Source organism: Littorina saxatilis, linkage group LG13 (genome assembly GCF_037325665.1).
Source record: "Littorina saxatilis isolate snail1 linkage group LG13, US_GU_Lsax_2.0, whole genome shotgun sequence".
Taxonomy (NCBI): Eukaryota; Metazoa; Mollusca; class Gastropoda; order Littorinimorpha; family Littorinidae; genus Littorina; species Littorina saxatilis.
In genome coordinates, this window is record NC_090257.1 from 2,222,930 (window position 1) to 2,235,429 (window position 12,500).

The following is a 12,500-nucleotide window of genomic DNA, read 5'->3' on the forward strand; positions in this document are numbered from 1 at the left end:
TGTTACTTGTTAGTGAAACTAGTACACATATTGCATCAATCTTTGGTTGAAATCGCAGGTACTTGCATGTTTCATGTGCAAGAGATTCGACCTCATGAACTGGTGGTAAAGTTCCTTCGAAAGAAACCGGAGGGGAACTACTATTGCTTTCCAGGGATCGATGATATGTCCTTAGTCCCTACATCTGATGCAACCATGATTCGTGACCCCACCTTCAATGCCAGGGGGCATTATTTCTTTTGAAATAAATTAATTAACTGCAAGTGGCAACTGTTCTATATGTAACCAATGCCTTTGGTTTATTGTCTTAACAATTGAATGAACCACTTTTGAACATTTGCATTCTTCATGTCAAACCTTATAATACATGTCTGGTTGTTCGTTTCCGAGTTACGTCGGTGATTAACTTTTCATTAATTTTTCTCTTTTTGGGGGGCAAAGTTTGCTTGATTTTGTCCAGCTTTTTACATTTAGTCAAGTTTTGACTGAATGTTTTAACACAGAGGGGGAATCGAAACGAGGGTCGTGGTGTATGTGTGTGTGTGTGTGTGTGTGTGTGTGTGTGTGTGTGTGTGTGTGTGTGTGTGTGTGTGTGTGTGTGTGTGTGTGTGCGCGTGCGTGTGCGCGTGCGTGTGTGCGTGCGTGTAGATCGATTCAGACCGATCTTTATGAAATTTTACAAGAGAGTTCCTGAGATTGATATCCCCGAACGTTTTTTTCTTCTTTTTTTTATAAATGTCTTTGATGACGTCATATCCGGCTTTTCGTGAAAGTTGAGGCGGCACTGTCACGCTCTCATTTTTCAACCAAATTGGTTGAAATTTTGGTCAAGTAATCTTCGACGAAGCCCGGACTTCGGTATTGCATTTCAGCTTGGTGGCTTAAAAATTAATTTATGACTTTGGTCATTAAAAATCGGAAAATTGTAAAAAAATAAATAAATTATAAAACGATTCAAATTTACGTTCATCTTATTCTCCATCATTTTCTGATTCCAAAAACATATAAATATGTTATATTTGGATTAAAAACAAGCTCTGAAAATTAAAAATATAAAAATTATTATCAAAATTAAATTGTCGAAATCAATTTAATCTTATTCCTTGTCGGTTCCTGATTCCAAAAACATATAGATATGATATGTTTGGATTAAAAACACGATCAGAAAGTTAAAACGAAGAGAGGTACAGAAAAGCGTGCTATCCTTCTCAGCGCAACTACTACCCCGCTCTTCTTGTCAATTTCACTGCCTTTGCCATGAGCGGTGGACTGACGATGCTACGAGTATACGGTCTTGCTGAAAAATTGCATTGCTTTCCGTTTCATTCTGTGAGTTCGACAGCTACTTGACTAAATGTTGTATTTTCGCCTTACGCGACTTGTTTTCTTTCTGTTCCTGTTTTAGTGTTTGGCATTTTACCTAAGAAGAATCTGGTTGCAAAATCAGCTTCATTTAGTAAAGTTTGTGGGGAAAAGCATAACCGTTTCTTTGTTACAAAAGTGATGTTTCCATGTTACATCGGTGACCATTTTGCATTCTTTTGGGATAACTTTCTAACATTTTGTCTTAGAGCAACAAATCTTTGTGTATATATATGCTATTGTGAAGGTTAAATGTGAATAAGACTGAATGAATGCCATGTATCAACATGTAAAAATACGCTCAGAGCGCCTAGAACTGTACCCACGGAATATGCGCGATATAAGCCTCATTGAATTGAATTGAAAGTTCTGATCAGGATATCATTAATTAATTTTCATTTTTATATTGAAATTTTGACGAATGCATGGAACTTTGAAAAAAACATTATTTTGTTGTTTGCATGTAGTCATTTCATATTGAACTCTATAATGGCTTGTGATTCAACAATAACTGAATAAAAGTCGTTTTCAGCCTTATAAATGCAGTTTTTTTGTCTTTTAGTTTTATTGTTTCCATGTTACACGGGTGATTTTGCACACATGGTCCAAATAGTGCTCAATATATGGCAAACTAAAGGCAATGTTATATTTTTTCTTGTTTAAACTGAAAAGGTACACCCTGAGAAGTGTGCAAATAGTATTATCAAAGTTTTCTGGGAAGATTTTACTTTTGGTGATAATGTCACACACAGAGGACGAGATTTAAGCTCTACATTTTTGCTTCCACTTCCAGATATTAAAATATGACAAGGAGAAAAATATAGATTCTCACAGATGCATGTATGTTTAAACATCACACGCCTCTTGCAGTGTCCGATGCTGCGGGTACGATGCCCGTAAAATCATTGAAAGCGAACAATTCACAATTTAGTCAACCTTTTTCACCTTACTACATGGCTTACCGTTGACACTGAGAGTTAATATTTGATATTTAAAGACATCTGATACCGATACATGCACAGCTTTCAAGAAAGGATCAGTACCCTTCGAAGTTTTGAAAGTTTGAAAAAAGGGAGCCCGGAAGAAGGTCACGCAAGGTCGTGATTCCAAAGCAGATGAATTTTCTGCATAGCGCTTGCTTCTTTGAAACCAACCGTCGCTGATGAGTTCGTGTGACTCGCAGCCGTTTATTGCATTTTAGATTCAGAGGTACACAATAACGTGCAGATACAGCGAGTCGCATTGAAATCACAAACTGACGACTAAATTGTGAAAAAAAGGAAAGTGGAAAATAAACCACGAAATCTCGTGTGTGGTTTACGCAAGCTAAAAAGCCATTCAAACGAACTGTGTCATTTTAACGCTATTGCAAGTGTGTTCCAAAAAGTTAGAACTGCTTTTTTCATGAAAAGATATAAATCGTTCTGTTAACCATTTAAGGCAGACTGGGGCTTTAAGACGTCTTCTCGGAAAACGTTTTGCTTATGACGTCGGGGATGTCACGTTGGGAGACAGGGTCAAGAAGACGAGTCTTTGGTTTTTTGTAGTCGGTGTCGTTTATCATTAACTTGAGAGTTTAACAAGAAACATTTAACAGCGATGCAGAGTTAACATGCCGAAACACAAAACTTGGTTTTTAACTAAATCTTCTGCAGGAAATCCAAACTGACCTGGCGTCGCCTTGGCCAGCACCAGCGTGTGGCCCGTGGTGACGTAGATACGGTTCGAATCCCCGTCGTCGTGCAGGGTGGGCTTTACTTCACCCATGCGGAACGTGGTGCCCAAAACGCCGCTGCGGTGCTTGATGCGGTACCACAGGATAGGGGAGCGAACTTTGTCCGCATCTCGCCACACTGGTCTCCCTTCTTGCTGCTCGGCGTCATCCCACTCCTTGCTCTCTGTCACTTTGTCCTGGTCTTCGCTGCGCAAGGATTGGAGTCGAGTCAAGTCAAGTCAAGTCAAGTCAAATCACACGCCGTGGATGGTGGCACGCCTAGTTTTTTCCACCGCAGGAACAACACCCAATTCGTTCCCCCGCACGCGGAAGCAAAATTGTTATCTCGCAAAGGAATTGCCCTGTGAAGGTACGTTGTGGCAAATCACATTATTAAGTATAGATATTCTGAAGCAGAATTGCCTAGGCTATATGTATAATATGTAACTTATGTCTTGTTGTGTACTCGTGAACAGTGGCGTTCGATTTTCTGCCGAAGTCCGTGAAAATTATACAGAGAGGTCTCAATTTCGTACAAATTAACCTAGAACTACCATTTAAAGCACTATTTTAATACTCACAGTTTAATCTTCGATACCTTGCAGCCTTGTATGCGCGTTTTTGGGCACCAGCATCGTGGATAAGCTGCTCTAATCTAGCGTTATTTTGCGGTACTCGATTCTCAGTGGGTAAGGTCCCCCGCAGACACCAGATAAGCTGCGGGGGATCTTACCCCGTCAAATTTCACTGTTGATCTTTGAACCGATCGTGAGTCTAAACTAAGGTAAGCTTAAACTTAAAAACAAGTCGCGTAAGGCGAAAATACAATATTTAGTCAAGCCACCACGCTGAAATGCAATACCGAAGTCCGGGCTTCATCAAACATTACCCGACCAAAATTTCAACCAGTTTGGTTGAAAAATGAGGGCGTGACAGTGCCGCCTCAACTTTCACGAAAAGCCAGTTATGACGTCATCAAAGACATTTATCAAAAAAATGAAAAAAACGTCTGAGGATATCATACCCAGGAACTCTCATGTCAAATTTCATAAAGATCGGTCCAGTAGTTTAGTCTGAATCGCTCTACACACACACACAGACAGACAGACACACACACACACGCACATACACCACGACCCTCGTCTCGATTCCCCCCTCTACGTTAAAACATTTAGTCATAACTTGACTAAATGTAAAAATGAAGAGCAGTATCCACAAGTAGTTTGACTTTGACCAGCAAAAAGATTTAAGCCCTTCTGTTGACCGTGCTTTGTGTTATTTCAACATTTTTAACGTGGGAGACAGTATTTTTGACTTGTCTTGATGACATTTCTTCTCTTATGTAGTACACGAGAGTGTAAATGGTAAGACTGATCCAATGCAAAATAAAGTACCGAACAGTATGATATAAACTTCAATACTAGAAAGTCTGGTTATCTACTATTTTAAGGCATTAATTTGGAGTCACCTACCATGTTGTTCGTCTTGCGGGGGAACGAATTGGGTGTTGTTCCTGCGGTGGAAAAAAATAGGCGTGCCACCATCCACGGCGTGAGTCAAGTCAAATCAAATCAAAAAACAAGTCGTGTAAGGCGAAAATACAACATTTAGTCAAGTAGCTGCTGTCGAACTCACAGAATGAAACTGAACGCAATGCAACGCAGCAAGACCGTATACTCGTAGTCCACCGCTCACGGCATAGGCAGTGAAATTGACAAGAAGAGCGGGGTAGTAGTTGCGCTGGGAAGGATAGCACGCTTTTCTGTACCTCTCTTCGTTTTAACTTTCTGAGCGTGTTTTTAATCCAAAAATATCATATCTATATGTTTTTGGAACCAGGAACCGACAAGGAATAAGATGAAAGTGTTTTTAAATTGATTTGGAAAATTTAATTTTGATAATAATTTTTATATATTTAATTTTCAGAGCTTGTTTTTAATCCGAATATAACATATTTATATGTTTTTGGAATCAGCAAATGATGGAGAATAAGATAAACGTAAATTTCGATCGTGTTATAAAATTTTTTTTTTTTTACAATTTTCAGATTTTTTAATGACCAAAGTCATTAATTAATTTTTAAGCCACCACGCTGAAATGCAATACCGAAGTCCGGGCTTCGTCGAACATTACCCCACCAAAACTTCAACCAATTTGGTTGAAAAATGAGAGCGTGACATTGCCGCCTCAACTTTCACGAAAAGCCGGATATGACGTCATCAAAGACATTTATCCAAAAAAAAAGAAAAAAAACGTCTGAGGATATCATACCCAGGAACTCTCATGTCAAATTTCATAAAGATCGGTCCAGTAGTTTAGTCTGAATCGCTCTACACACACACACACACACACACACACACACACACGCACATACACCACGACCCTCGTCTCGATTCCCCCCTCTACTGCAGTGGCCTAGTGGATAAGACATCGGCCTCCTAATCGGAAGGTCGTGAGTTCAAATCCCGGCGGCGGCCGCCTGGTGGGTTAAGGGATTTTTCCGATCTCCCCGGTTAACTAATGTGCAGACCTGCTAGAGCCTTATAGCACTATAAATAGCACTTCGTGTGTACACGCAAAAGCCAAGCTCAAGACCTAATGCGCACGGTAGGTTATAGAAACAAGAAAATACTCAGCATGCTTTCCCCGAAAGCGGCGTATGGCTGCCTGAATGGCGGGGAAACAACGGTCATGCGCGTAAAAGCCGTGGGAACTTAGGCCCATGAACGGAAAAAAACCACGAAAAAAAAAAGAAAAAAATAAAAATAAAATCAACTCAACTCTTATCAAAACAAATAAAATCATACCACACAAAATAAAATCTTATCAAATCAAAACATATGAAACCAAATAAAATCTAAGTACCTCAAATCAAATCCGATCAAATCCAATCAGAACAAATCTTATCAAAATAATCAAAGGCAAATCAAATCAACTTTCTGATCTCAAGCCTGATAAATGACAGTGGCGGAGCATAAAACAGACGAAACACTACAACATTATGCATATATCCAAATATATGTGATAATACATGTATATAAACAAGAAATAAAAGGAACAAGACATGACAAGACGGCGAGGTGAGGAAAGGTAGTGGGGGTGGGGTGACGTCGAGGGGCGTTTGAGGTTTGAGTCCCCATGTTCTGCGTCATCACACCCTCGGCCTCCATTCATATTGTCGTTGATTCATTGCCTGTGCTGTGTAAAGATAGTGAAAAGGTAGACCCCCCATCCCCCCCCCCCCCCCCTTCTTTCTATTCTGACCTCAAAATATTTGATAAATCTGGTCTAAAACAGCAGTCTGAAACTAGTGAAACAGAGGCAAATTAACAGATGTACATGTTTTGCAAAGGAAATCTCGAAAAACAGGTCTGAAAAGGCAGCGGGATCGTTAAAGGTGGGGGGGGGGGGGGGGCTCAATAGTACAAAGAGAATGGCGCAAAAGAAACTTGGGAAAGGGTTAAATGGCGGGGAGGGGGTTGAGGAGGTTGGAGGGGGGTGTAAGCAGTGGCACCGTTGTGGGGGCCGGAGGGGCAACGTGGTATCAGTGTCCAATGTCCTTATTTGGGGGCTGGGGTGTGGGGAGAGACAAAGAGACAGAGAAGGACATAGCTGGACAAAGAGACAGACAGGCAGAGAGAGACAGAGAGAGAGACAGAGACAAAGACAGAGAGACAGAGACAGTCAGACATAAATAAGAAGTATGAGAAAGACAGAGAGACAGAGAGACAGAGACAGACAGACAGACATGAATTAGAAGTACAAGAAAGACAGAGAGACAGAGAGAGTGAACAGACACTGATATGTACAAATACCAACCAGAAGTGACACGTAAGCCTGGCCTCCCCCCCTTCCTCCACAATGACCACAAACTGCAGTGGCTGGTTTTTTGCCATCATGCGAAACCTCGCCAGATTATCCACGCACGAAATCGCTTTGGCGTCTACACACAAAGTGGAGGATATATCATATTATATCAAAGTTGTTATCATAGTTACTATAATATCTTTGACACTGTGACAAACTGCAGTCTTTATCATCATGCTAAATGTCTCCAGATTCTGCATGCACGACATCGCTTTGGCGTCTACACACAAAGTGGAGGATATATAACGTTATTATCATAGTTACTATAATATCTTTGATACTGTGACAAACTGCAGTCTTTATCATCATGCTAAATTTCTCCAGATTCTGTACACAAAGTGCAGATATATATCATAGTTATTATCATAGTTACTATACTATCTTTGACACTGTGACAAACTGCAGTCTTGGTCATCATGCTAAATTTCTCCAGATTCTGTACACAAAGTGGAGATCTTATATCTATCATAGTTATTATCATAGTTACTATAATATCTTTGACACTGTGACAAACTGCAGTCTTTATCATCATGCTAAATTTCTCCAGATTCTGTACACAAAGTGCAGATATATATCATAGTTATTATCATTGTAACTATACTATCTTTGACACTGTGACAAACTGCAGTCTTCGTCATCATGCTAAATTTCTCCAGATTCTGTACACAAAGTGGAGATCTTATATATCATAGTTTAAGTTATTATCATAGTTACTATAATATATTTGGCACTGTGAGTGTGACAAACTGCAGTCTTGGTCATGCATCATGCTAAATTTCTCCAGATTCTGTACACAAAGTGAAGATATATATCATAGTTATTATCATAGTTACTATAATATCTTTGACACTGTGACAAACTGCAGTCTTTATCATCATGCTAAATTTCTCCAGATTCTGTACACAAAATGCAGATATATATCATAGTTATTATCATAGTAACTATACTATCTTTGACACTGTGACAAACTGCAGTCTTCGTCATCATGCTAAATTTCTCCATATTCTGCATGCACGACATCGCTTTGGCGTCTACACACAAAGTGGAGGATATATATCAACGTTATTATCATAGTTACTATAATATCTTTGCCACTGTGACAAACTGCAGTCTTTGTCATCATGCTAAATTTCTCCAGATTCTGTACACAAAGTGGAGATATATCAACGTTATTATCCCCGAGTACGCAGTACTAGGGTCCAGCAGACTTTAATTGTGTGTCTGTGTGTCTGTCTGTCTCGACTTAACAGCTTATTGCTGGGAAACTACTGGGCGCAGTTCGTTCAAAAGTTGATACACTAACTTGATAATAGGTCCGATTGATCGTATTAAAACTTCATAATGTTACCTGGGACCTAAATGCGAAATATTCCACCAAAACGACTCTTAACGGGGGGAGTTTTTGCGGTGGGAGGCTGGTCGCTTTGCGAACAGCCAGTCACTGAACTAAAGGGGAGACTTGGGCGCCCTGAGCCGAACACGTCACGCAGTGACGAGAAAAGCATGATTTGCAAGCCAGCCGCAGCTGGTGGGGATTTGGTCTCGGCAAAGAAACTACAATACAGTGTTTGGTCTCGGTGAGACTGAAAGAGAGAGAGCGACAGATACACACAGTGATTCAAGGCGCACAACTCTAGTAAAGTTGTCGTAGCACGTCCGTCTATGGCCAAAGTGATCCGGGTTCGATTCCCGGCATGGGCGGTCTATTTATTTATTTTGTTTTTTAATTCTTGTTTACTATTGTTTATTATGAACGTTTTAATGTTTTATTTCACTCTAATAATTTTTTTGATTGTGTAAAATAAAAAAATAAAAAAATTTTAAATCCACGTGCACAAGACAAAAACTTTCATACTGGGGGAGCGAGCCAGTATGAAGAGTACTCGGGTCCAGCGCCAGCGTTTTTTATCATAGTTACTATAATATCTTTGACACTGTGACAAACTGCATTCTTGGTCATCATGCTAAATTTCTCCAGATCCTGCATGCACGACATCGCTTTGGCGTCTACACACAAAGTGGATGACATATATAATTATTATCATAGTTACTATACTATCTCTGACACTGTGACAAACTGCAGTCTTGGTCATTATGCTAAATTTCTCCATATTCTGCATGGACGACACCGCTTGGACGTCTGTACACAAAGTGGAGGATATATCATGGTTATTATCATCGTTATTACATCTTTTCCACTGAGACAAACTGCAGTGGAAGATGCTTGACCATTAAGCAACATTTCTCCAGATTATGTACACAAAGTGGGCGATATATCATAGTTATTAGCATAGTCATTAGATCTTTGCAACTGAGACAAACTGCAGTGGAAGATGCTTGACCATTAAGCAACATTTCTCCAGATTATGTACACAAAGTGGGCGATATATCATAGTTATTATCATCGTTATTACATCTTTTCCACTGAGACAAACTGCAGTGGAAGATGCTTAGCCATCATGCAAAATTACTCAAGATTCCACTTTAGCGTCTACACACAAAGAGAAGGATGTCTCATAGTTATTGATGGCCGCAGGAGCGGTCATCTATTGCAATGGGTTCGGAGATCTGACATGTCTCGTTTTGTTACCGTTCTCACGAGATCAGGTACAGTTTTCTCTCTCTCTTTTTCTCTTTCTTTCTCTCTCTCTCTCTCTCTCTCTCTCTCTCTCTCTCTCTCTCTCTCTCTCTCTCTCTCTCTCTCTCTCTCAGTGTATGTATGTCTTTGTCTGTGTCTCCCTCTGAGTCTCTCCGCTTCTGTCTTTCTATGTCTGTCTCTGTTTATGTGTGTGTGTGTGTGTGTGTGTGTGTGTGTGTGTGTGTGTGTGTGTGTGTGTGTGTCTCTCGCTCTCGCTCTCTCTCTCTCTCTCTCTCTCTCTCTCTCTCTCTCTCTCTCTCTCTCTCTCTCTCCCATCCGACTCCTGGCACACAGGTCAAAGCAGAGGTTAACTTGAGTGCACGTATGGATATGGATATAGAAGATCATGATGATATAAATGCATTAATGTACGAGAGAGAGAGAGAGAGAGAGAGAGAGAGAGAGAGAGAGAGAGAGATATGACGCGTGCGTGTGTGTTTGTGCGTATGTATGTGTGTTTGCGCCTGTGTTCGTGTTTGTGTGTGCGTGCGCGTGTGTGTAATTACAACTTGAACACTGGGTTTGAAAGAGCTGAAAGTCTGCCCACTGCAGTTCCACATACTGCCCTCACCCGTCGGTCCTACGGTACATGTGCTTTCCTCTTTTAAAGTTTAACGCTGTCCAACAACAGATTGTTTTCAATCGTCAAACTCTAGTACCATTAATTTCGGCTGGGGTTTTAGTTAGAAAATCCATAAATAATAGCGGTAAATACAACACTAATAATATCATACTTGTACCTACCATCATCGTCGTCGTCTTTGTTAGAGCGTCGCATAAGTTTACGGAGCAGATTTTTGTAATCCGTTGCATCTGCACAGACATAATTATGCAGACAAAGTTACAGACCATGACAAACAGGTACACACGCACACACACAAAAACGCAAGCACGCCCGCCCTCCCGCACACACAAACGCAAGCACGCCCTCCCGCACACACACACACAATCACACACGCTGACGCACACACAACCAAACACACACACACGCGCGCGCGCACCCACACGCACGCACGCGCGCGCACGCACACAAGAACACACACATACACACACACACACACACCCACACACACACACACACACACACACACACACCCGACTTAACACAGAAATTTACGAACACGCAAAAAAATTCTTGATGGAAAAAAATCCTCTGTCTCTCTCTTCCTCTCTCTCTCTCTCTTCCTCTCACTCTTGCTCTTTCTCTCTCTCTCTCTCTCTCTCTCTCTCTCTCTCTCTCTCTCTCTCTCTCTCTCTCTCTTTCTCAGTGTATGTATGTCTTTGTCTGTGTCTCCCTCTGAGTCTCTCCGCTTCTGTCTTTCTATGTCTGTCTCTGTCTATGTGTGTGAGTGTGTGTGTCTCTCTCTCTCTCTCTCTCTCTCTCTCTCTCTCTCTCTCCCATCCGACTCCTGGCACACAGGTCAAAGCATAGGTTAACTTGAGTGCACGTGTAGTGACCTAGCAGGAGGGGGGTGATTCGGGTCAGAAGTGGGGTAAAGCACTTTGGTCTTCAGTCTTTGGGTTGTAGCTTTCAGTGGAGAAGATGCCAACATGAAATTGCACTATGCTCTACTATTTATTAATGGCCGCCCTCTTTCTTCAATTAGCTGAGGGCGGTGAACATGTGTCGTTGTTTGCCGTTCTACTGAAACATAAGTAATCAATTTATCCACTTGACTAAATTCACAACAGGGACATATATCACTCTTCTTTGCATGTTTTTATGCCGACGGATTTTCAAATACTCTGCAACACATGTAACCCAAATTCAACATGTGCCCGTACAATACCGCTTCTTTTATGAAAACATTGCTTCGGCCATGTTGATTTTAATCAACCAATTTTCTTGTCATATCTTTGACACTGTGAAAAACTGCACTGGCAGCTAGGTTCTTTAGCCATCATGCAAAACTTGTCCAGTTTCTGCATTTCCAACACCGCTTTGGCGTCTTGACAGAGAGGGGAGGATATATCATAGTTCTTATACTATCTTCAGACGTATGGATATAGAAGATCATGATGATATAAATGCATTAATGTACGAGAGAGAGAGAGAGAGAGAGAGAGAGAGAGAGAGAAAGAGAGAGAGAGAGAAAGAGAGAGAGAGAGATATATATATATATATGACGCGTGCGTGTGTGTTTGTGCGTATGTATGTGTGTTTGCGCCTGTGTTCGTGTTTGTGTGTGCGTGCGCGTGTGTGTAATTACAACTTGAACACTGGGTTTGAAAGAGCTGAAAGTCTGCCCACTGCAGTTCCACATACTGCCCTCACCCGTCGGTCCTACGGTACATGTGCTTTCCTCTTTTAAAGTTTAACGCTGTCCAACAACAGATTGTTTTCAATCGTCAAACTCTAGTACCATTAATTTCGGCTGGGGTTTTAGTTAGAAAATCCATAAATAATACCGGTAAATACAACACTAATAATATCATACTTGTACCTACCATCATCGTCGTCGTCTTTGTTAGAGCGTCGCATAAGTTTACGGAGCAGATTTTTGTAATCCGTTGCATCTGCACAGACATAATTATGCAGACAAAGTTACAGACCATGACAAACAGGTACACACGCACACACACAAAAACGCAAGCACGCTCGCCCTCCCGCACACACAAACCGCAAGCACGCCCTCCCGCACACACACAATCACACACGCACACACAACCAAACACACACACACACACGCGCGCGCGCACCCACACGCACACACGCACGCGCACACACACACACACACACACACACACACACATACACACACACACACCCGACTTAACACAGAAATTTACGAACACGCAAAAAAATTCTTGATGGAAAAAAATCCTCTGTCTCTCTCTTCCTCTCTCTCTTCCGCTCTCTCTCTTCCTCCTCTCTCTCTCTTTTCCTCTCTCTCCCTCTCTTCCTCTCTCCCTCTCTCT

General features: G+C 41.2%; 1 protein-coding gene across 2 annotated transcripts in view; it reads right to left on the reverse strand.

Moving 5' to 3' along the window:
- LOC138946246 (uncharacterized) overlaps positions 1-12,500 on the reverse strand; it is a 62,437-nt gene that overhangs the window by 45,815 nt on the left and 4,122 nt on the right. The window contains exons 1-4 of one of the 2 annotated variants that reach the window (XM_070317784.1): positions 12,030-12,094; positions 10,326-10,394; positions 6,896-7,019; positions 3,033-3,283 (exon numbers count right to left, since the gene is read on the reverse strand). In XM_070317784.1, the coding sequence (XP_070173885.1) occupies positions 3,033-3,283; positions 6,896-7,019; positions 10,326-10,394; positions 12,030-12,063 (478 nt within the window). In that variant the 5' untranslated portion in view covers positions 12,064-12,094. Of the gene's footprint in view, positions 1-3,032; positions 3,284-6,895; positions 7,020-10,325; positions 10,395-12,029; positions 12,095-12,500 lie in introns of those variants that run through there. The other variant, XM_070317783.1, reaches the window with a different exon arrangement.